The sequence below is a fragment of the Anarrhichthys ocellatus genome, unplaced genomic scaffold, assembly GCF_004355925.1.
Source record: "Anarrhichthys ocellatus isolate YVR2014 unplaced genomic scaffold, GSC_Weel_1.0 scaffold57, whole genome shotgun sequence".
Lineage (NCBI taxonomy): Eukaryota > Metazoa > Chordata > Actinopteri > Perciformes > Anarhichadidae > Anarrhichthys > Anarrhichthys ocellatus.
The window spans coordinates 2,003,925-2,030,332 of NW_022280087.1; the positions used below are offsets into that span (position 1 = coordinate 2,003,925).

Below are 26,408 nucleotides of genomic sequence, written 5' to 3' on the forward strand. Positions count from 1 at the left end.
GATAGATAGATAGATAGATAGATAGATAGATAGATGGATGGATGGATATTTTATTAATCCCACGAGGGGACATTTTTTCGCTACAGCAGCAATTATGGTACAAGTAAATAAAAATAACAGAGTAAAAATATTAAATATCAAATGCAAATATCAAATGCACAATATATACAATAACATATCATATTAAATGAACTAACTAAACAATAGTGCAAATATTTAACCAAACAAACAACAACAACAACAACAACAACACCAGAGTAACACTGTTGGATGTGTGATTGATCTGGCCAGAGGTGATTTATTATAGAGTCTTATAGCAGAGGGCAGGAATGTTCTCCTGTATCTGTCCTTGTGACAGCGGAGCTGGATCAGTCTGTTGGAGAAAGTGCTCCTCTGTCCCTGCAGTAGGTGGTGGAGAGGGTGGTCCAGGTTATCCAATATGGATAATAGTTTCTTCAGTGTCCTCCTCTCCACCACCTGCTCCAGATAGTCTTGTTTGCAGCCAATGATGGAGCCGGCCTTCTTTACCAGTTTGTTAAGTCAATATCAATAGCCAATATTGCTCTTTAGTCAGTCAGCCACATTAGGTTTAGGAAGGTGACGTTTAGATGACTGACTAACAACTCACTTCACTACCGAGAGACTAACGAGTCACGTTACCAACGATACTAACGACTGACGAGAGAAAATGTCAACTTTACTTTTAGTGTCACACAGTCACAGAGTGCCTTACAGCCCCTCCCAGCATGGTGTCACTTTTCTTCCACCTCACTCACCATTCTTCAACTCCAGAGAGGAACTCTTTTCCAGAGGGAGGGAAGGTTTCTGATGACCATGATCAGATGTCTTTCTTGGACACAATGAATGCTGGATGTCTGGACATATCTGCAGAGCAGTGATGAGTCAGACATGGAGAATGATCTCCCAGGTGTGTTGTGAGAGAGGACATCAAATGTGATGTGGATGACAACTTCGGCCAAATGTAGAAGACAGGGTTGATCCTGAGACGTGAATCAAGTGTTTTGGTTGCATTAGTGCATTTTGGATGTTAGATTACAGCAGAGTGCAAACGTACAATGACAATCAGGGGGTCAACGTTTTCTGCATGGCGTAAAGGGAACCCAGTACAGTAAACTGAAGTCTCAGGGCCTGTGTCCACATAACGTGTCCACATAAGTGCTTCAAGCACTTTTTCATTGAAATGCTGGGTTGCGCCCTGCAGCTGCTTTTCTGCACTATGCACTATGTGGACAGAGGCCCTTACAGTATCTTGTCTGTTTAAATCAGAGACAGGAGACAAGGAGATGTCCCACTGAGAGACTGTTTCCTGTCACGTGAGGTTCACCACCCTTTAACAGACTTGTGGCAGGTCCTGAGTCTATTAACTTCAATGGGAGAAGTGAACATGAACATAGAGTATGTATGATTCTTTTGCTCCATCGTCATTAAAGTAAATATTGGACACATTTTTTACAAGCCACATATCTTCAGAACATTCTGACACTAAAATTATTGTTTTCGAACACACAAATCGGGAGAAGTTGAACTTTGTTCCAGACATTTTTCTGTCTCAGCAACATCCGGGTGCGAGATCTGGTAACTAAAGTTGGTGAACACCCAAGCTAACTAATATTCATAATGATAAATATGGCTTTTAGCCATACAAAAAAAAAATCACTGTAATGTAGCTGTGTAAATAGCTAATGTTGTTGAGCAACTGTGGCTCAGAAGTTGTCCTTCAGTCAGAAGATCGGCCGTTTGATCCCCGGCTCCTCTAGTCCTCGTCGATGTGTCCTCGGGCAAGACACTTACCCCCAAAATTGCTCCCGAAGGTTGTGCTATCAGTGTGTGAATGATTCCTGATGGGCAGATGGCACTTTACATAGTAGTGTCATCAGTGTGTGAATGGGTGAATGATGACATGTAGTGTTAAAGCGCTTTGAGTGGTCGGAAGAATAGAAATGCGCTGTACAAGTACATCCATTTACCATTTAATGTAAGCAAAAGAAAATATAAATACATCGTGCATATATTACCCAATCTGCTTTTATCCATCCACATTAGTTCACCACCCTTTCACACACCAGCATGGACTTCATTGTAATGAGGACGAGAGCCACTGCAACGATGTGAGTAAAGTCACAGTCACACATGAGCAAAATGAACATTTACCTCCCGATCACTTCCATTTTAGCAGTGAATAAAACATTCACTGAAGGTAAGGACAATAAATCAATATTTTGACCCCCTGACCTGTTGTTTTGCCCTGTTGTGGGGGGTCCAAGTCTTAATTAGGAAACACATGTGATTCAAACCCTGGATTACAGTTCCTATTGTGCAGACCTGCATGTTGGTAAAGAGAACTGTCTGATCACTTTTGAAAAAGTGTGTGTTACTAATTGTAAAAAACTATCATGCATATAACTAATAGCTGATAGTTAATGTTAGCAAATTTGAAATTGCTAATTGCCATTCATGACCATTGTTAAGCAATACTTAAATTATTATATTTATATCAAATATATAGGCTATCAATTTTAACATAGCTTGAATTGCTTCTAATGTCCTCTTTTTCCTCCTTGTACCATGATTTCAACATCAAAATTCACACGAATATCAAACACATTTCAAAATCAAATTTGCACTGTTCTCAGTGTGCAGTTATCAATTTTATCATACTAGTAACATAAATAACAGAAGTTCTACCCTTTGTCTTGCTACTGCCGCCGTTAAGATTCAATACAGGCAAATTGATGAGGAACTGTAACTCCAGAGGTGTCTAATGGAACTGTCTGGTACTAGAAATTAACACATGCCAGCCAATCAGAATCGACAATATTCCGTGGCAAACTATTTGCTTTTAGTGGGAGTTATGTGAGCTGTAACTATTTCTTGACAAACAGCAGTATATTCATCCGCCTATACTCTAGTGCCAGCTATGACGTGTGTTGCCAGATATGTTTTGGTCTACAAACAGGCAACACCAAGCTTGGCTGCTGCTCTGTCTCTGCACCCAAGTGTTGGCCAGCATGTTACTGCTGCTAAAACTACAAACTGTTGTTTTCTGTTCTGTTTAAGTATGAATTAAACAAATGAGGTACAGGTGATAATAGGATCTATGAGGTGTTGGTAGGTATAATGTTTCCTCTAACTGTTTCCCCTTGCTTACAGTGTTTATGCTAAGCTAGGCTGTTGTTTATGTCCTCTTCCTTAAAGATTGCTTTCTTGATCTTGTTGCCAGATCTGATCACAGATCCTATTTTCACACGCACTCACAATGTAGTCCAACTAATGTATGTTACGTAACTTAAAGCGCTCCAACACGTGTGGGATTGTATCTCGCTGTGGAATTGTATAAGCTAAAGACAGAAGCGGGACATGAACCCATTTAAATGACTTCAGCCACTCTTACTGCTGCTGAGTGAAAATGGATGCGCTGATTTTTATAGCACAGGAATCCTTGGTTACTGATGGCGGAGCGCTGCCATGACCAGCAGCACTAAGCTGTGATTGGAGCAGGCTGATCCCTGCACTGCTCCCATTGGCTGCTTCCACAAATACACTTGCCTCATTACGTACAAAGCTCCTGCCTCATGTACAAAGGAGGGGGATCCACAGAGCGATCCTGCGGGAGTCAAAGCCCTGCGCGCTGTCTTACAGGCTGGTGTCTCACCATATACAGTATCTGTTTAACTTGTCTATTTTGTTTCCTTTAGAGCTGTGTTGGCTTTATAAAGTATGTATGCAGGCATTCAGGTGGAGTCAGACAGACACTAAAGCCCAGCCTTGTGGGCATTGAAGTTGGGAACATGGGAAACCTTTTCAGTGTAGACATGCCGCTGGGTACCTTTTTGTAACGACACACACACACACACACACACACACACACACAAACACACACTTTGTTTTCTGAACTCTGCTGCCGGAAAAATAATACTTTTAAAGTATTTGGTGATTAATTATAATCAATTCAAATATTATGATACAAGTTATGATACATTAATTAAATGTATTAAAATAGATGGTTTAGGCAGTCCCGTAATTTCAGTTAATTAACTTGATTATATTTTTTGATGACACATTGTAAATTCAATCTATTAGCCTATAATGTATTTTTGAAAAATCGAACAATATGAATTGATCATGATTAAACACCGTTCAGACTCATACAGGAACATGTGTGTGCTCACAGCTCAACAGCTGCAAATCAGAGCAGTCGACTCTGGTCTATTGGTTGGACTTCATTTCATATTTAGGTGACATACTGCTAACGGGTCTTCTAATTGACTGGAGACATCTTTCTATTTTCGTGATCATGGATAATGTTTTGATGTGAAATATGATTAAGGACAAATTATAACAAAACAAAGCATTTTCTTTCAAGGGAATAAAATTCTTAACTTTTTTTCATCTTCCATCTTGCGACTTTACTGTCTTCCGGAGGCTGTAGCAGGCTCAGTTTTAGAGCAGATTGAACAGCGAAACTAAAAAATCAAATGAATCCTGGCTTCTCCGTAAGGAAGCTGAATAATGCTCCCAAGTTTGGCAAAAATATATGTGAATGAAATGGATCCACTTTGTGCTAATGCAGTTTTTTGAATGCAGTATAACTGTTATTTTTGAAAATGCTGTATCTGAATATTTCTGCAGTCTTGCCAAGTCTTGGAATTGCATTAAATTGGGTTTGACAGCTGAGACTCTTGCGGATCCAATGAGACCAACTGTACTTATGAGGATGTGAGTCTCCATAGTAGCCATTTCACGTGGTGGGAGCATTTTGTGAACCTTTTAGTCACTGTATAAAATGACCGGTCTTTCCTGGGTATGTAAACCATAAGAGGGTTTCTGAGCAGTGCTTGCCCCCCTATCACTGAAAAACGCCATTCTTGCAGAAAGCTACAATTGTCAAAGGTTTTTGATACCAAATCACAGCACGGATTTTTTTATGGTGTTACTCAAAAACTTTTGACCATTTGTATCAATTCTCTAGTGTCAACAATTGCTACATTTACCACCAAATCTGTGTAACAAATGGAATCAATAGTATGAGACATAAGTGAGCATGAGAATGGCCATCTTAAACCTCCACCATAATGCTTAGAGCAATAAGCCCTTTAACACCATTTTCTGATTTATGAAGAAGACCTTGACAAACACACTTCATGTGAAAATATTAGACTTCAGGTTCCCAACTTTCAGACGATGTACACGACTTATATGTGGGGTCAAATGTCTTGCCCAAGGACACATTGACATGGACTGGATCGAACCGCCGATCCTCTGATTGAAGGACGACCCTGCGTGTACCTTATAATAACATCTGAAATGAAGGTACAATCCCTATCTGGTGCCCTCCCCGTGTTTCTCCATCTGCTGTGAGGGCGCGCTGTTGTGCGGCTGTAGAAGTCTGTCAGACAGAACTGAGGGCACAGAGGCCCCACAATACCGTGGTCTCCTGGTACCTAACACATTGTTAGAGCTTCTTGATCACGCTCATCAACTCCCGCTTTGTTTCGCTGAGGCTCGAGGAGCACTGACCGCTGAGCATCTTCTCTTCTGCAGCTGATCTGAACGGAGCGGTGAGTCACTAACATCATCGGTAGCAGCAGCTCACACACAATGTGTTGACATCTTTTCCACAATCAGCGCCATTTGCCGACAGGTACACCTACCGACGCGTCTATTGTCCCCGCTCTCAAACGCACTGCTTTTATTCCGAAACAAACGCCGCCGCAGGCAAACCGGGGCTGTTAGAATGAAGTGCTGAAATTCATCCTCCTGTCAGAGCCGTGGCTGTGATGTTGTACCGACATGAACGAGAGCAGATGGGATGCTTATGTCTTTGGAATCTGCGATACTTCTCATATTTGTCTTGCAGAATTCATGTATTGACACGATAAATTGTAAATGACTTTGTAAATGATTTGGTGTATTAGTCATTATAATCACCATCGCACGCGCGTCATAGCTGCTGCTATCAGCCTGCATGTTGTTCAGCAGACAGAACCATCATGGAGACTGTTGACTGTGTACGATCAGCAGGGGTGCTTCTAGTCCGCGGAGATCCGGGGCTCAATCTTTCGAATGAGTCGAGAGGGTCCTGGGGGCGGGGCTACTGATCTGATTGGTTTGCCCTTCCCTTCCATGCTGCAGATTAGTGGGTGGAGTAATGCACCTGTAAACTGTTGGTTGATGGTGACTACCCAGTATGCCAGCTGGGTAGCCAGCCCGCAAACCATGCTGTGAGCTGGCTGGAGGTCTCTCAAGAGACCTGTCTCATAATGTGCAGGTTGCAGTTATTGTTATTGCAGGCCATCAAAAATAATGTCTCTGAATAACAGCGGATTAGTGAAATATACACACTTAATAAGGAAAAGCAGTAAAACAATATTTCTTTAAGAATCCACCGCTGGCTCTGGATGGGGATGAACCTGGTGTGTGCATAATGTGTCTAGAAACCTCCAAGTATCCATGCGGGTGTAGGTCTCTAAATTGAAGCAAATCCTTCCTTGGGGTGGGTGGCAAGTGTATGATACATGTGACAAGCATTATGTCTACTTTATATCTATATCTATATTGCCTTCTGTATCGGGATAGTACCACGTTGCACATGTGGTTTAAAAAGTATATTTAAAATATGTTATTGAATATATAAGTTTCCATCATATTTAGTTCAGTACAGATTTGCTTTTGTATTTATTATACGTCCCGCCCCTATCTGACCCCGCCCCATTCCGCATGCTGCTGCCAAGGCCAACAGAATGAGTCTGGACCGGGGCCATGCTTTGATCTATAGATACTTATTCATTTAAATGAGTTATCTATTTTGTAAAATAGTATTTTTGTTATTATTACTTCAACTACATAGTTAACAGAAAACAGCTCTTGTCTCCTTTAACACTTATGAAATTCATTCACTAATGGTTTGAACAATATATAAAACAGCTTGTAATCTCACTGAATTGCCATTTTATTTCACTTCAGTTAAACATTTTATGGAACAATGAATTGAGAAAGAGAAATTTGAGGCCATGTGTAAAAGATTTGGCAGCATCTGGTGACTGGAACATCTCCTGTGTGCATTAACATTTGGGTTTTCATGAATGAGTTAAGATTTCTTACTATTAGCACTGGTGTGTTTCACCACAGTGCAGTCATATCATTTAGGTAAAACATCTTTGAAGATTGTCCTTTGTACTTACTTTATTTTGGTGTATTTTCAAGGCATAAAGCGTCATCATGGATTTAAGTGTGCACAGGAAGCTTGTTTTTACTCTATTTTAACTCTTTAACCCCCAGTTTGCTTTAATTGTTGGAATGTTGATTCAGCGTTTCAAGTATTGTCCTTCTAATCTTTGTTCTTCCACTTTTTATTATATTTCTTTCAAGCTACAGAAACCGTTCAACAATCAAAATATTCAGCTGCCAGCTATGACCTTTCATGTTTCTAACCTTTAAACTTTTTGAATTATTAAGATTTTTGCAATTTTTTTTTGAATGGGATGTCTATGGAGAAAATCTTCAAATCCTCTTAAACGTCTTAAACTTTCAAATCCTTCTACTTCCTCATACTTTCAGCTACAGACACCATTTCAACTTTAAAATGTTGAGAAACCCCGAACTATTGCCGTATGATTCAGCTTTTTGATATCTGTAACAGTTTTTGAACTGTAGCAATTTAACTTTTATGATTTTTTCAGTCCTTTTCGGAGTTTATAATGGGTGTGTATTGCGCAGCTCACAGTGCGTCAGGAGCTTCAGAATCTTGTGAATTTTTTTTTCTATTTTGCCACATTTCCACAATTTTCACTCTTCATGCATAATTCTTTAGTGAAATTTAGCTAATCTTGTCCTGGTCAAGGCAAATGACTGTGGAATCCCACACCACTCTTTCATTTCAAAAACCCATCCATGTTGTGTCCCTACAAAAAAGTGATATAAAGGTTTTCTTTGTTTGTATAAGGTTAGCTAGCTAAACCTGGATTGCTCACAGAGCTACGGCTAACTGGTTCCACCCTGTAGGCCAGGGGTAGTCAATTAAGATTCAACGAGGTCCAGTTAGAGAGAATTTCCTCATGCAAAGGTCCGGAACATCACAATAATGTCTAACTTGTGCCATGATTTAGTCCCATATACATAAAGTAGCCAACAGTTGTATTAACGTCTGTATGTCGTCAACAACTAACTCTCAAATCAAATAAAGAAAGTTCAATTGAATAATATCTAAACAATATTTATTGTTTTCAAATTGAACTGGATGAATTATAAATAAATCATAATCTAATAATAAATAAATTTTCTTCTCTTATTTCAAGTAAAATAAATAAGTTCTGGATTAAAGAATAGATTACATCACAGAAAGCTTTTGAATTTTTTTAATCTTAAAATAAAGTACTTCATTTTAGAAAAATAAATTGAACTGAATTGCCCTGCAGCTTGAAGTGATGTCACCTAAAAAACCCACAATGTTATATTCTTATCTTCTTCTCATCTTCCAATAAGAGAAAATTGTGTGCAGGATTTAACGTTATATCTGTGGTTATTAAACCACTTGTTTCAGCTCTATTCCTCTCTGTTAACATCTTTGTTGTGCAGTGAATTAACGTGTTAGGATTCTCTAAGATTGTTTATTTTCCGGCCCCTAACTTTGGATGTGAGTGGGTATGTTTGCCCAAAAGAGTTGTGCTTTGTCTCGTAGTGGCGCTTCACATTACCTCTTTTAATAATCGCCACAGTCTCTGAACATATGAGACATACTGGTTTATAAGAGTCTGTCCATTCTTGGTTAAAGTTTCTGGTCTCTCTTGTCTCGCTGACCACTTTTCTCTTTTTGGAGAACGTCATGGGAAATAACTTATTATTCTCCGACCACTCGGTCTCTCGCCCGTCTCCCCTGTGTGTGTCAATCTCACTCGAGTCAGGAAGCTTATTGGAATACACATATTGGCTTGAGTAGTATCACATGATGAGATTTACAACACATGTAATTGGTCGGTGTGTTTCCTGGATCGCTGAACGAGGCTAGAAAATTTGCACCGGTTAAAATAGAAGCACTCCATCAAAATGTAATGATTCTTAATTATCTGTTGGTTTTAGGTCCGTCTATTGGCCTGTGTTGCAGGTCTATAGATCCAGATAAACCAGTCCACCCAGAACTATTCTTCTGTTTTTCTTGTGTGTCATGCTGGTCTTCTGTCAAGTCTCACTTTGTTAGCTGGCAACTTTTAAGTCAAAATTGAAATAGGAAAAACTAAGATTTTCCTGCAGCTGACTGATGGTGAATGTTGTTCCCCTGAGATGTGGCTCAGGTAAAGAAAGGGGCTAAGTCGCAATTATTGGACAAACATCCATTAGTTGGAAATGTCCAAGAAATAAGGATATCCATCAAGGTCATTTTTTTCATCATTGTATTAGGGCCGGAACAAATACAAATTGATTATGCCAATTTCATAGTTATTTAATACATTTGGCCATTGCATTAGTAAACTGTTTTAGATATTGTTGTCTATTAAAGATATGAGATGCATTTAGTTGAAAGGTGTGTGTTTACCCGTTATCACTTGTGCGTAGGCCTGGTCTGAGGCAGCTCTAAATATGTTCTTAGAGTAAGAACCAATTTAGGTAAGAAACTATTGATGAATCCCAGATTTGTATCAGTGAGTAATTTGATACTGCCTCTAGGACTCTCTGGTCTGAGAGGTTCAAATCCTACCTGTGAAACACATGACCAATGTTTATGGAATATAAGGAAAGAAGAAAATAGGTAACACCTGACCTGCTAACACTGTATGTGTCCTGGCATTAAGTTGCTTTACTGGTACTTCTTCTAAGCAGGCAGTGCTTTGTGCCTGTCATGGACTTGTCACACCCATACACTGATTGCTGCCATGCAAGGTGCAACCTGCATGAACCGCTGATCCTCTGATTGAAGGACAGCCCGCTCTTCTACTGAGCCACAGTCGCCCCACTTGTGTATGATAGGGTTTAGTTAACCTTGGGAATAGTAGTTGACATTATAATCTTGACTAAAAGTCCACTGACTAGCTCTTTCTTGAGCTTTCAACTGTATCTTATGGTCTTCCTCATCTGATCATTTTCTGATATGCCCGTGAGATGCAGTCGAAAGCTCCAGAAAAGCTAGTTAGTGGACCTTTAGTTAAGATTACTTTGTCCAACAAGTCATTCGTTTTTTGTTGTGGCTAGTAAAATGTTGACATTTATTAAACACGTTTGACTTGTTTTGAGGATAAGTCTGTCTCCCTGTAAAACATTTTTTCACCACTACACCATTACCTACACATTTCATCTAATAGTTGGCAAATTTTGCACAATTTATATGAGGCTGGAAGAACATTGGTTTGAGAGTATGTCAGCATGTTGGCGTTCAAAGACATGCAGCTTAGGTTAACTGACAACTCTAAGGTGTGGTTGTCTGTCTCTCTGTGTCAGCCCTGTGATAGTCCGGTCAGTTAACTCCTTCCCCTAATGTCAGCTGGAATGGGCTCCAGCGCCCCCGCGCCTCTGAACAGGATAAGCGGTTAAAGATAATGGATGGATGGAAGCCATAACTCTTCAACAGGTAAACACGCACAGGTGCACACATCTGCTGTGAGCATGTCACATATCCTCAGACTGGACATGTTGACAGCATGAGGCTGATATAGCAATAAGATTGGGAATATTAAGACTATTGGGAAAGTAAGTCTTAACACAATGCTACACATACAGTATACGTGTTGTATTATTGGTGACTCCTGTGCATTTGTGTTCCACTGCAACAAAAACCTCAAACATCACGTTATAATAACAAGAAGGACATAACTTTGGTATTATAAACAGCCAGTCAGCATGTTTGTCTATCATTTTGATATTTTAATGCAAATTTAGATGCAGATTAAAAATTATTATCTTAAGAATTGTTCAGCCTCTCTGGGTTTTTAAAGTTTACGGGGCAAATGCGGTGTGAAATTTGTCAGAATGAAACAATTGGATACTCCTTAATCTGCTGACGGTCTCAGGACTGCTTCCATCACTGATTCCTGCGGTCCCTTTTATAGTTAGTGGTGTGACCCCATACTGCCCCCTCCCTAAACAGATGTTTTTGTGTTTTTGGGCTTTTCCCTTGTGTCTTTCATCTAATATTCCCCACCTCTGATTTCATGTGGGTCAGGCCAACTTACAGTAGCTGAGTTGTTTCCAGAGCTCGTGCCAGCAGAGCAACCCTGTGTGCATCCAGTGGTTACTGATAGACATCCAGACATCAGCACACAGCAGCCTTTAATCCCACACAGGGCCCGATTAATTTTAAAGCTGCTTTCAATCCTTAAGCTCACTTTCAGCACTCTGACACAGGCTACCACGCAGCCAGATATACAGATATGTATGTTTTTACTTTTAACAAATGCATTTGAGTTTTAACCTTTGAACCAAACCTTAGTCAAAATCCAAGAATCCATTTGAAATCTTAAACCTGGTGACCTATATCAACTATTGTCACCAGATCATTAGCTGGGGGTTTTAGTGCTCAATAATAAAAACAGGATCGTTTCCATCACTTGAGCTTCAGAACATTGTCTGAAGGGTAACTGAAGAGATGGATAAAGGCAGAAAAATAACTGTGTGAAGTATGGTCTGCGGTGCGTTTGATGACATATGCTTGTATAGCGGCTCTGACCTCTGACCTCACAGCAAGCTCAGAGTAGAAACATGTTTGACCTTTAGAATGTCCTCTACAGTGGAGCTAAGTGGCAACCATGTGACAGAATACACTTAAAATGGGAAAAGGTGCAGCGGCCCTTGAGTCTCAGAGGAGGTGGACTCTGTTTGAGCACCAAGCAAACATATTGAAAGTTGATGAACAATGTTTTCCTGATGTCGAATTTTTTATGTTCAGATGTCGGCCATATTATCTGCCCAGAGAATTGTTTTTGTTGCTCCTGTTTACATTACTTATGATGCAAATTCAAAAAATGCTACACAGGAATGTACTTCTGTTTTTGTTTTGTTGAAAATGGGCTACATTTCGTAGTGCATCCCTGTGTTACATAATGACAATAAATGATTCTTAAATCCTTGATTTTTAGTGTGTTCTAGTTGAGATGCACGAATATGTTCAAAACATCAGCCCAAAAAAATGTACAGGCTTAAACTAGGAATTAGAATTTTTCTGTTTCATACAGATTCCTGCCGACATACATTTTTCAAGCAGTTCATCTGAATAGTTAATCACATCCTCCACAGAGTTCTGTGTCATAATCCATAACTTATTGCATGTAAGACTAAATGTTACTGTGTTGCACAACTGAATTCATTACAATCATAATACAAATGTCAAGCGACTGAGGATCTAGAGCAACAACCTACACCACTCATTATTCTGAATTAGCTTCAGTCTCCTGTCTGCTGCTCTGCATACAGGCACATACACTGATACACTGATACACTACCATACCACTGTGACTGTGTTTCAGTGGTATGGCGGGTCGTCCTTCAATCAGAGGATCGGCGGGTCAATCCTCTGACTGAAGACATGATGACATGGAGTGTTAAAGTAGGTCCAACGACTAGAAAAAGATCGATACAAGAACAAGTCCATTTACCATCCATTCCATTTACCGTGGTGGAACAAGCCTGGTTTTATTCCAGCAAACAGCTCATTTCACTGATGTGCTGCTTATCTGAACAGAAAAGATGCAGACTCTTGATTCTGTGGAACACCTGCGCTGACTAAACAATCAGCCACGAGAACGTGAACTTCCTGTTTGTATGTTTAGTTTTCGTTATACAGCTGGAGCTGTGGAGCCCACGCTCTCACTTTCTCTGCCCTGTCAGCACTTGTGTGGCTGTGCCAGCGTCCACTCAGCACTGCAGCCCGCCAGCAGCTTCTGAAGCTTCATGTGGTGCGAGCTGTGATTTCAGTCCACCGTCAATCTGCCAGCAGACCTTAAAGTGTTGTATCAGGTGCCATAGGAACAGTAACGTAACTCAACTCCTATTTAAACCTTAAGGTTTCACTATGCTTAAGGTTTCGCCGCATGACAGTTTTACGTCGGCACACAGCAACACAGACAGTACCTTCACACCCGCACACACGCACCAAAAGTTCATCATTTGTCACAACTGTAAGTTCAAAATTAGTTGTGTAAGATTAACCTTAATAACATCTGCAACAGCTAACTTAATCAGACACATATTATTTAGTAATTCATTCCCACCTTGCTGTTCAAAGTTAACTCAGTGACCGGCTCATCAGTTGACAGCATGGAGCTTAAGAGCTAACTTTATCGGAGGTTACATTGTGCCACGTTAAAGTTCTACTCAGTAAAGTTAATATTAGGCTATCATGATGTGTTCAAATGTAATCTTGTGAAATGTAGTTTCTGGCGATAAATATATCCAGTTGTTTGAAGGAGATGTTTTCACAGCAATATGAAATAGATATTACAAAAGGTTTTATGATTATGAATCATAGAATTACACACGTGGACAAAATAGTTGGTACCCTTCCATTAAAGAAAGAAAAACCCACAATGGTCCCTGAAATAACTTGAAACTGACAAAAGTAATAATAAATAAAAATGTACTGAAAATGAACTAATGAAAATCAGACATTGCTTTTGAATTGTGGTTCAACAGAATCATTAAAAAAACAAACTAATGAAAATGGCCTGGACAAAAATGACGGTACCCGCAACTTAATATTTTGTTGCACAACCTTTTGAGGCAATCACTGCAATCAAGTGATTTCTGTAACTCTCAATGAGACTTCTGCACTTGTCGACAGGTATTGTGGCCCACTCCTCGTGAGCAAACGGCTCCAGCTGTCTCAGGTTTGAAGGGTGCCTCCTCCAGACTGCATGTTTCAGCTCCTTCCCCAGATGTTCAACAGGATTCAGATCAGGGCTCATAGAAGGCCACTTCAGAAGAGTCCAATGTTTTGCTCTGAGCCATTCTTGGGTGTTTTTAGCTGTGTTTTGGGTCATTATCCTGCAGAAGGCACCCTTCAAACAGTAAAATAAAATATTTGTAAATCAGTAAAATATTACTCTCTGAAATAAACTAAAGTAGAAATATGAAACAGCAGAAAATACAATCTTTCAAATGAAGTAGTATTTTACTTCCCACCACTGTCCAGCAGCTTTCATGAACAAGAGATCCAAAAACCCATTGTCGTTATCAGAACCTGGACTCCAGTTTAATATTACTGCCAATATGGATAACATTTTCCTAACAGCTGCATGAATCAGTGACCACCTCTCTTTTCTCCCACATTTCTGTCTGCTGAGTTGAGCTTTTGCAGCTGTCCACCTTCACTGTCATGATGTGGGTGTGTGCAGGCTTTATATAAATGTGAGCAGACGGCTCTCATATGGTCACATTAACCACAAGCCAGGTCCTGTTGCTGCTATGAGGGGATGATGGGTCATGACAAGCAGAAAAGCGTGTTTTAGCAGATGGTGAGAATCCCAGCAGTCCTGGGGTTACGTGTTGCCATTAGCACCAAGTAAAAGTGAGACAGTAGTTTTAAACCTTGTGGCAGTAGAGACACTAGTGTGATTGGACGAAGGCAATTGTATCCATTCATTCCACGTCTTTTAATTATATTTAGATGGGCTTTTTCAATGAAGGCAGTTGTTTTGACATTTATTTCAATTATGGATGTCATCCTTAGCTGGATGTGTTTCAATAAACACTTGTATGAAAGATTTGAGAAGGATAACGTGCACTCAAGACAACACAGGACAGGAGAGACGCTGCTGAAAGGATTTAGCTTTTGTGAAATATAGTATACAGGGAACATTTACCTGTATGACTGCTGTCTGCACAGTGGCTCCAGCTCATTGACTGGCCTGCTTGATACCAAAGAACCACTCAAAAACTGTGTTTCTTTCACACCATGCAGTTTGACACTAGAAGGCTGATGATCTGCTGAATCGGGAATGTTTGTCTGTGCTTACCTTGAATCTCAGTTTAATATGTGTGTGTACGAGCAGGACTTTGTGACATCACAAATGGTTTAAAAGCTGATCGTGGTCCAGTGTTTGGACTGTGCCACACAGATGTGATGCCTCCAGTACACACACACACACGCACACACACACACACACACACACACACACACACACACACACACACACACACACACACAAAAGTCTTTTCAGTGAAGTAGGAGACATGTTGTGCCCAGCAGCTAAACTCTTGAAACAACAACCAATTGGCATGTTCATGGATAATAATAATAACAACAACAACAACAACAACAACAATAATAGTAATAACAATAATCATAATAATAATCATTGTATGAATGGGTATAAATGTTAGTTAGTCCTGATGGGCAGGTGACACCTTGCATGGTAGCCCCCGTCATCAGTGTATGAATGAGCGTGAATGGGTGAATGCTTTAACACATGTAGTGTTAAAGCACTTTGAGTGGTCGGAAGACTAGAAAAGCACTAAACAAGTACATCCATTTACCCTTCACCATAATAATAATAATAATGTCAGTAAAAGGCTCATTTCCACCTGGTATGAACATGTTCTTGGTTTGTCTGATCTGGATTAGCTTGTACACAGGGCTGTTCTGTTGTTTTGTTTTTTAAATGTATTTTGTCCTCTATCGCCACAGCTGTTACCATGACAACAGACGAGGCGGAGAGTCACCAGAAGAAGCCGAGGCAGCAGGAGGAAGCGGGCCAGGACGCCAGACCGCCCTCACCGGAGAAGGAGCAGCTCCGGCCTCGCAACCGCAACTCTGCTGGTCGAGGCCTCTCCCGCCTCTTCTCCTCCTTCCTGAAGAGGCGCTCGCAGTGTGAGAGTGAGGCGGGAGAGAAGGACGGCAAGGAAGAAGAAGAAGCTAAAGCCCCCATCGCTGACCCTGAACCTGAACTGAGGACCGAGGGAGAGGTGGCCCTGGACCAGCACTCGGTGAGCAGTGCTGAGGCTCAGGTCAGTCTACAGTACATCTGAAGCCCTCTTCACACATCTTTCTGTTAGATGAATGACTTCTTATCATTCATTAGACATTGCTTACTTATGCTTTCATCAGACATGAGAGAGAGAGAGACAGTTTCTGTTCTCTCTCAGGCTGCATCACTGAGGAGGCTCGCCCCCCTCTTCTCACAGTGAAGTCATTATTTGACTTTATTAGAGAATAAGCATTGAATGACAGGACGTTTCATTTGTATTTGCTGTTACAGTGTATGTAAAGTGTTTCGCTATACTATTCATCAATACAGTTGGCAAGAATGATAGATTCAAAATATAGTGAGAGATTATTGTTCAGAACATCCTAAAAGTTTGTTGTATATAATACAACCGATTGAATAGACTTATGTGATCTGAAAACCTGCAGCAGAGTGGCTACACAGGCTGCGTAGTAAAAAGACTAAATATATTATCCACGTGAATCGTGTAGATCCGGTTTTGGGGGGGTCAACTGGCCAGCCAGCGTTTCTCAGATTGGAGTGAGACGAGGAGAAAAGCTGATGTCCTGATCTTCACAATAGAACATCTTTGATGTGACGTGTCGAGTATTGGCCAATCAGCGTTAAGATGTCTACACCGTCTTTCCCTCCGTTAAAGTTTAAATTACATTATGTTCCGTTACAGTTCAGACTTGCTGGGTTAAGGCTGACAGCCACTGCATGCGGAACTTTTAACGTTCGTCAGTATCGCGATTTACGAGGTAAAAACATAACGTGATGAAACATGCAGCCCCCCCGTGTTCCGGTTCAGTTCACGCGGTCACTCATTAACGTTAAACTGGAACACCCGCGGATCTGGTTGCTATGAAGGCAAATCACTGTCAAAATCCGAGAGCGCAAATGAGATCCATGCACGCGCGAAAATCAAACAGCCGTGCACGTATTTTACTTTGACGAGTGCTTTTACATCATGAGCAGAATTCACTCTCGCGCGAGCAAAAGTCGCTTGCGAAGCTTTAACCTTTAACTGAATAATAAATTAGTTTTTTTGCTTAAAGTAAATGTCTTATCACTTAATGGTATTCTCAGAGTAAACCAGAATGCTACATTTTAAAGCTCATATTTAAAATACCGTTAACGAGTGTTACAGGAACGCCAAACATGACATATCATTGCTAAGATTACAATTCAGGCACACATATGCATGTATGGCAGTTCAACTCGATTGTAAACAGATAGATGTGTTGTTTATTGGGTTTTGCATGAACATACAATTGCCTCATCAGAGCATTAATATAAATAAGTAAAGAGTAAATATTCCCTTCATACAAAGACAAAAACATAAAAAGTGACAACAGATTGATGTGTTTAGTGGTAAAACTGCGGATGTCAAGACTAAATGTTTCACAGGAACACACATTTTTAAGTGTGTAGACTGCTTTGTAATAAAGTGTCTTGTCAGGCTGTCCAGGTAGAGAACAAAGAAGCTGAAGAGGAGGAGGGTGGAAAGGACAAAGACAACGACAAGGAGAAAATAGAGGAGGCTGCCCTGGAGAAGGAGGATAAGGACAAGGAGAAGGAGGAGGAGAAGGAGTCTGGCCCTGAAGGAGGCAGTCAGAGAGAGGAGGAGGAGAAGATGACAGAGGAGGAGTCCAAAGCTCCCAGAGCTCCACACCGACCCAAGACCATGCAGATCAGAGTCACCCTGCTGGATGACACTCTCTATGAGTGTGAGCTGGATGTAAGAGTTTTTTCTATCTTTATTTTTTCATACATTATGCACACAAGTAAAATTTCAAATGGTTAAATGATTTCATTTTAATTTATGCAGCCACAGGTTTTCATTGAAGGTATCAGAGCAAATCAATTTCATAGTATTAGCATGTCATAAATATGGTCATACACAGGTCATATACAGCATCCAGTTTTACACCAGGTTCATTTTCATGTACGGTTCAGTTTTATTTGGGCTGCAGCATATGATTCATTTTATTATAACTGCTCACACTGGGTAAGCTAGAATCCAAAAATCTTTCCCCTTTGTTTTTTGATAATCACTTAAAATGATTTAGCAATTCCTAAAAATGCTAAATTGATTAACATTTTGTCAACTGGCTAATAAACGAATCGATTTCTGGAGTAATGTTTTGTGCAAAAATGCCACATTTCCTGATTCCAGCTTCTGAAATGTGAGAACTTTCTCCTCTTCTTGTCATGTAAGGGAATATCTTTGGCTTCTGGACTGTTGTTCTGACGACAAACAAGACATTTGAAAACAGTACCTTGGATTCTGGGAAACTGCATTGATTTATGATTTTGTAACGTTTCATAGAATAAACGAAAGAAAATAATCAGCACATTAATCAATAATGAAAGAAATCGCTAAGTGCGGCCCTGTTATACACAAATATTGCATAAAAACTGCTAACCAGAGACTTGAAGATTTTTTTTATGAAAATCACAAGCTTCAAAGTAGCAGTCTTCACATCCACTGGACAGCTTGATTAAATTGTTCTTTAAACTCAACAAGACTATATACACCCATGCCTTACCTTGCGGCAGCTAATACCACTTCCTTACCGAGGTTCTGATAGATGGCAACCCAAAAGGAACTGGAAAACACCCAGTGTCTAACTCAGACTCTCTTTAACTAACTTCAGGCTCACCCCCATTTGTGGCATGTCCAATGTTCTCCGACCAACCAAGCAGCACCTGTCTATTTTCAGAGGTGACAAAATGGCTCTCTGGAACTATTTGTCCTGCAGCACCAAATCAACATGACTCTCTCTTCGAGTGGTAATGCCTCTAAATGGCTACAAGTCATCCTTCGGGTTCTGACTAAATCAGTTCACTCTCCAAACCCAAAACATGATCAAATGGACTAGGAGAAGGTTTCATATACAGGATGAAATCATTTAGTGGGTGGTGGATGAACCTAAGAAATTGGACTTGGGAGACCTCCACTGGTCCCTACACTAACCATTCATGGATTACTTCAGCTTCTGGTTCAAGAAAGAAAGGGGTAACAACACACAACCATATCTTCACAAATACTGTGACAATTATCTCCATCCAACCATTATCCCCAGGTCCCTCTAGACCCATATCAATAGAATACTCAGCTTGTCTCCTCCACTGGACAAAGACACACAAAGCTAACACAAAGGCACCCAATTCCAACATTTCCTCATTATCTTTTATCTTGGAAACATTGCCTCAATGGAACACCTCCATTCTTGATCACAACCTAAAAACCATCCTGCAATCAGCAAAGGCCACCTTCCTACATGCAGAGATTTACAACAACCAAATAATCCTGACTCTTTCCACCATATCCCCGTCTCAAACGGGAATCCTTCTATACAGAATCAGATGACATACATTGGACGGCAAGCACTGCAACGGAAATGTAAAACCACTGGAAAGTTTGTTTAGGCCACCTACAAACCCAAATCCCAACGGATGACCAATCAGTATTAAATATCTCCTCAAGCATTTAACTAACCTCAGTGCAACACCAATTAGTGATGAGGAGTTTCTCCTTCATTCCTACAGCTACCTCTGTTAAGAATCGCATAAAATCACTGACAGCACAGCTTTCCTTCTCTGTCTGGTATCACTGACACCTAAAGCTCTGCAACGTTTTCATGAACACCAATCTGATAGACCTCCCCCTTTTCGTCCACAATCTACTCAGGAATTATTTTCTGCAGATCTCCTGGAGGAACTTCTTGTCTGATTCTAAATGGACCACCACTTGAAATTTTAAACAGGAGAATAGTGAACTATTAGAGCTCAAACAACAAGCCTTGATGGATCTTCAACAGAATACCTCCATTGTCATAAAACCAGCAGTCAAAGATGGTTTAATGTTTAGTTGGAAAGAAAGACTCCTTGTGATTCCAGTATGTCTCAGGGTTTTGGGTTCTCTCCTCAGCTGCCTGACAGCTGTCAAACAGTCCAGTAGGACAGCGACCGCTCCCCTGAGCCTCTGTGCTGTTTTCACCATCTGCTCGGTCATGTTCAGCACATTACTGAATACATTGTCCTTTATGTAAATATCAAGTTGTAATGATTCAGTGTCTTGTTCTCTGAATGCATGTGTGTGTCAGAAACACGCAAAAGGTCAGGAGCTCTTCATGAAGGTCTGTGACCACCTCAACCTGCTGGAGAAAGACTACTATGGCCTGGTCATCTTTGAGATGGCCACCATGAAGGTGAGCATCATTGGGTAGTATTCCAACAATCCCAATCAGAAGAGGGCAGCTCTTTATATGTAAATGGCGTTAATGGTTAGAGTAACCTGTGGCCCTCAGTGTTGAATAGAATAATCTGAGCAGTGTTTGATGATATCATGCTACATCCTTCATTATTTTGACCAGACTTGGATGGACCTAACCAAGGAGATCCGCAGGCAGGTACAAGGTGAGCGGAACGTTACCCACAAATGCATCATCTGTTCTCATTCACATGCTTCTAATCCATGTTTACAGTTCTTTCATCAAACTCTCCTTTTCTTTCTCAAGGTACCAACTATAATTTCACCTTTAATGTGAAATTCTATCCACCAGACCCAGCCCAACTGTCTGAAGACATAACAAGGTACTACATGGGTCCCTGTGGTTTTTGTCAATTACTACATGCAAACATCAGTTTATTGTATCAAATGCCGGATTCATTTCTCCAGATGAGAGGATAAGGATAAGCTATGAAAACATTACATGGCGTATTCAGAGATTTCTGTGATTTTTAAGGATAATGATGCAGGGGTCCGATCATATAATTAACAAACCAAGACAGTAAGTGCCATTAAAACAATCGATGAACTATGATGCAAAGCTAATATTTATTTTTTCTCAAAATTTGACCCTTGTTTAAAATAAAAAGTTCCCACGTTGGTGTTAAAACTCTGGAAGTCAGCAACAGTGGCTCTAGCTTGCTGGGCATGAGCTGAAACACATGTTGGACATGTTCCTCCAAGCTGATTGAATACAAGATCACAATGAAGCCTTTTCAATCAAACATATTGTATTACAATATTATGAATCTATAGTCCCATACAGAGTCCATATTATCCATTTTTGTGCATTGCAGGTATTACCTGTGTCTCCAGCTGCGGAAGGACATCCTGCAGGGCCGCCTTCCCTGCTCCTTTGTCACCCTGTCCCTGCTGGGCTCCTACGCCCTGCAGTCGGAGCTGGGCGAGTACGACCCTGAGGTTCACAGCAACGAATACACTAAGGATATGAAAATGGCCCAGGGTCAGACCAAGGAGCTGGAAGACAAAATGATGGAGCTTCACCGCACATACAGGTCAGAACTCTGCCTCGGTGTTCCATATTCTTGACCCAATCCACCAATTAAGTGGATTCGTAAAACAATTATGATACAAGTCAAACTCTGTATTCAAAATGTTACATAAGTAAAAGTACATAACTATTGTCTACAAAGTGCACTTAAGTATCGAGAATAAAAGTACTGATGATGATGGTGCACCTGCCTCTAAAGTATTTAAAGTCGTATGAATGAAATTACTAAGTGATAATGAAGAATATGTACTAAATTATAGCGCTAGAGTAAATACACCTCACTTTAACTTTTGAGTACTCCACTCAACAGAACCAACTCCAATAATGTATTATGTATGAACTACACTTGAACTCTATTACAAGGGAAGATGAGGGGAAGATACACTTTCCCTGCTCTTCTAAAAAAGCACTTCTTTGAGTGATTCAATAAAATCTTCCATGTGGTGTTGTGGCAGGTCAATGAGTCCTGCCCAGGCAGACCTGATGTTCCTGGAGAATGCCAAGAAACTCTCCATGTACGGAGTGGACCTCCACCAGGCCAAGGTGAGCACAGGATGTAGGATGTAGGTTTGCATATGATTGGTAATGTCCCTGTCAATATTTTGAGTGTAGTTCGATTTTATATTTTAATTGACTTATATATTTTACAATTTAAAGGTTCTTATGGAATAGCTATGGCTCACAAGCAAAAAAAAGACTGCTGGTATGATAAAGTGGATCCAGCCTGCATTTTATCAGAGGTGGTGAACAATTGTGTCGACAATAAGACACACAATAGTGAGATTTATGTCTGATCACAAGGGTTTTAGAGAGCAGGTAGGCTTTTTCTTGAAATTGCATGACTATGTGTGCTTAGAGTTTTGAACATAATCTGCCTGATATGAGCTATAAAAGTACATGAGTTCAAATGAATTCATGTATCATGGAGGTGAATAGATGCCACATTAACATTTAAAGAGGTTCCTTCCCAAACAAAAGACAAAAGCAGAAGGAAGAGTCAATCTTGTGTGCTGAAGAAGAGAAGGAGATAAGTTGATCTGGACAATAGATATTTGAAAGCAATCCAGCATGCCTGAGAGCCTTACTGAGCTTAGTGTTTGCCTTTACATAAATATAGACATTACACCATAAATGGATGCAGAAAACTTCCCCAGAATGAAAGTTTGACATCAATGTTTCCTGGGGGAGGACCTCCAGACCCCCCACTTTCTATATGTCCCCACCAACCTACGCCCTATTAGTTGCTAAATGCTTGACAAAGTGCATAGTAAGTAGTGAGGGGCGAGTAGTCAGGTGAAGGGATGACTGTGGCTCAGTGGTAGAGCAGGGTCATCCTTCAATCAGAGGATCGGCAGTTCGATCCCCAGCTCCACTAGTCCATGTTGATGTGTCCTTGGGCAAGACACTTGAATGAATGGGAAACAATGGATGTAAATGGGTGAATAAACATGTAGTGTTTGAGCGCTTTGAGTGGTTGGAATACTAGAAAAGCGCTGTACAAGTACAGTCCATTTACTATAGCAGGTCATCCTTTAGATCCAAGTATCCGTCATCGATCAAATAGAAGACACAATCCACTTGATCAGCCTTTCAATTCTCCGTCACAACAAGCAGCATAGATGTAAAAAGAAGAAATACATATCATGTGTTTGCTGCTTTGTCTGTTGGTATTGTAATGTCATGCATCAGAGAAGCATGCATGCTTGGCCTGAAAAGCAAGGAGACATGTGACTCGTGAGGCTTCACAGCTGAAATCAGGTCAATCTGTTTATGTCAGAACTGGGTTTTAACCCGCTATGGAGCTACGGAATATACTGCCCCTCTGTGGATGATGGTGAGCAGTACAAGGAAGCTGCATCATTAAACAACTGCTGAAGATTAACATGGATTATCATTTGTAGTAGTACATACTATACAGTAGTAAACATTTCAAACGCATGGTGTGTACTGGTCACCACTATTAGAAGCACTTTGCGGGAGTCTTAGAATAAACCGTTCACACGTAAAATGTGTGTAAAAATTACAATGTCATCATTCGTCAGGGCGGGGCCTGTTGCAAAGCCAGACTTTATTAGTATTTACAATTAATTGGAAAAGCAATAACATGATTATGTTTAAGCTAAATTTGGTTTTGATAGAATTTTATAGAACCTAAATCCTGTATTGAATCAGCTTACAGAAAATCTTCTTCGAGCCTTATCAAATCAACTTACAACATTTGCAAGTGTCAAAACTAAAGTTAAGTTGTAAATAGCACCAACTCAATGATTCTCTTCAGATCTGTGATCACTTTTAGTTGGCTGATAAGGCAGAAACCTGGAAGTGAGAATGCCTGAAGATAAGAAATCTGTATCTGATGAATTGAAATGAAGGGGCTGGATACTGAACGGTTTAGTTGATGAGCTCCAAATAGTGTTATGATCTGCATAAAAACAGACCAGGAACCAAGAAAGAAGAGGAGCCTTTGTTGCCTTTTAGTTCTGGTGCAGTTCATTTCACAAACAAACCCAGAAATAAGCATGACGTCATATGGACTGATTGGTTACTCATTCATTGGAAAGTTTTGGTGACATCATCCAGCATCATCAGCACTACAGGGACAGGTCATGCTGCACTTTAACTGATGTGTTTAATTATCTAAGAGCTCAAGAAAAAATCCTGAATTATGAGAATTATTAGTGCAGACTGGACCTGTACCACACCAGACTCACCTTTTTAGGTGGTCTCGGTCCAATTCTTTGGTCCATACCAGAGTTTGATGGACAGCCAAAATGAACAGAATCAAACGGGCCAACCCACCACAGGGTCTCTAAAAACAAGAGATGGTGTGAACCTAAAATCACATTTACTATCACAAAATGAAGTGGTTGGTGTACTTTGCTTTTACACCACAAAGGCACTGCACCAGTCTTCATGGACCTGGCTGAAGGAGTCAAACCAAACAGCTTAGGTGTGAACCTCCCATGTTGCAAGGTAACGCATGATTTGACACATGTTAATTGAAGCCGATAGCACACGCTAAATCATGATATAGACAGAAAGAGAGGAGCCAGTATGTGCTGATCCAGTGAGGAGATGTGATAAAACTCACGTCAACCTGCAATGACGTACGTCGCCCTTTACACAGCACTCTGCACCATCACGATCAAATCATCATTAGGAGGAATGGTGGTTGTCTCTCCAACAGACTGAGGCTGAAGAAGCCTTGTGGTGGAACTCACCTTCAGAAACTCAAGATGTTACTTTATGTTTGTTGTTCATTCCAGGCTCCCTCAGAAGGTCTTGGCTTTCTGAATTGTCTGGTTAATGGGAATCTTTCTGTCTCCCTGGGTGTCTCTGTTAGGATCTGGATGGTGTTGACATCATGCTGGGGGTTTGCTCCAGTGGTCTGATGGTTTACAAAGATAAACTGAGGATCAACCGTTTCCCCTGGCCCAAAGTCCTCAAGGTCTCCTACAAACGCAGCAGCTTCTTCATCAAAATAAGACCGTCAGAGGTACAGGCTGTTTTCATACCCATCCACCTGTAAAATCTGTTGTTCATTATTTATTTATCATTGAACTCACCTTAACCATGACACCATGAACATCATTTCATCAGTCATCTTTTTAGCGGGTTTATTTCTCTTGTTTCAACAGGTGGAACATTATGAGAGTGCAATTGGCTTCAAACTACCCAATTACAAGGCGGCCAAGAAGCTGTGGAAAGTGTGTGTGGAACATCACACCTTCTTCAGGTATTCTTGAAGTCACTTTGTTATCGTGCCTGTGCAACGTTTAAGTGTGGACATTTCGCTAAATATGCTTGTTCGCTGCCTGACCCAGAGTCAGATCGGAAGATCAGTATCAGTGATCTTTGTCTGCAGGCTGACTTCCACTGAGATGGCCACCACTCCCAGGACGTTCCTGGCGTTGGGCTCTAAGTTTCGCTACAGCGGTCGGACTCAGGCTGAGACCAGACAGGCAAGCTCTCTGATCGACAGACCAGCTCCTCTGTTCCAGCGCTCCTCTAGCAAGAGGAACTCTCGCAGCTTGGATGGAGGTACACTGTTGCACCTGCTGTAGGAGTGTGTGTGTGTGTGTGTGTGTGTGTGTGTGGGGGGGGGGGGGGGGGGGGGGGGGGGTTGTGCAGTAAGAGAGATAGAAATACGCTCATGGCCTGAGGCCTTCAGATTCGATAGAATATACCTCCTAGGTTCAGAACATTTCTGTAAATGAGTTACAGTTACAGTATAGGCTATGGAACTACATGTGTGTGGTGTGTGCATCTCTGTCGGGCTTTACTTGTTTGCCTTCATGAAAGTGTGATTGCATGAGCATATTAGCCCAGAGCAAGTGGTTCTCATGGCTTCTTTTCATTTGCTCTGATTCACGTGTCTTTGACCTAAAGAGAAAACCATGAGCCATTACAGCATGATATCAGGCCTTCATTCTAGAGCCCTGGCTTCAAAGTTGTAGTTTTTACTGTTTTGTATCACATTGAGTCATTTTCTCATGTTTGTTTTGGGCTATTTTCCTAGTTTCCAAGCGGGACATCGCTGCTGTATTAGGGAGCACTGCAAGCCAACTTAGCAAATGTATACAACTAGAGCGCTTGTGTGTTGATATCTGAATGTCGGAAAGAGTGTGTGTGTGTGTGTGTGTGTGTGTGTTTGTGTGCATGTGTACATTATGATAAACAAAATAATTCAAAATAGTTTTTTGAAATTTAAAAACAGCATCATATCAAAAAGTGCCATTTAAAGGGTTAACATTTTGAAAAGGAATGACTATATGGTATTTATGATCAGAACTAAAGTTGGTTAAAAAATACTAAATGAAAGTGAAAAATAAGATTAATATATAGTACTAAAAATAGCAATGCATCAAAATGAATGTTGCTGCTAATCATTGACATATCCCAGAGTGTGAAAATACCTGTGATAACAGTGAACATGGAGCTTCTGGTGGTGCTAGTTAAAAGGTCAGGGGATCACCAAAGTTATTAGGATTCATCCTTTGGGCAACATGAATATGAATGAATACCTCCACAGGACTTCATTGCAATCCAACCAAAGTGTCAGACTGCCATCCCTTCAGCTCCGTCACTGACACTGCTCTAACCAGCCATTCATCCAGAACAACAGCTACTGACTTGATTACCATGAAATTTGGCATCACTTTCCATGATCCCA

At 40.7% G+C, this 26,408-nt stretch overlaps 1 protein-coding gene across 13 annotated transcripts in view; it reads left to right on the top strand.

Moving 5' to 3' along the window:
- The window catches only part of LOC116396618 (protein 4.1-like), an 86,722-nt gene that overhangs the window by 12,366 nt on the left and 47,948 nt on the right, over positions 1-26,408 (top strand). For 7 of the 13 annotated variants that reach the window (XR_004213612.1, XM_031871340.1, XM_031871345.1 and 4 more), the window contains exons 1-10: positions 15,637-15,948; positions 17,389-17,667; positions 20,039-20,143; positions 20,309-20,351; positions 20,453-20,528; positions 21,021-21,239; positions 21,691-21,778; positions 24,579-24,731; positions 24,874-24,971; positions 25,101-25,276. Coding sequence is in view for 12 of the 13 variants with exons in the window: in XM_031871340.1 (XP_031727200.1) it covers positions 15,637-15,948; positions 17,389-17,667; positions 20,039-20,143; positions 20,309-20,351; positions 20,453-20,528; positions 21,021-21,239; positions 21,691-21,778; positions 24,579-24,731; positions 24,874-24,971; positions 25,101-25,276 (1,549 nt within the window). In the remaining variant the exon portion in view is untranslated. Of the gene's footprint in view, positions 1-5,373; positions 5,663-9,910; positions 12,551-15,628; positions 15,949-17,388; positions 17,668-20,038; positions 20,144-20,308; positions 20,352-20,452; positions 20,529-21,020; positions 21,240-21,690; positions 21,779-24,578; positions 24,732-24,873; positions 24,972-25,100; positions 25,277-26,408 lie in introns of those variants that run through there. The other 6 variants (XM_031871341.1, XM_031871339.1, XM_031871344.1 and 3 more) reach the window with 6 other exon arrangements.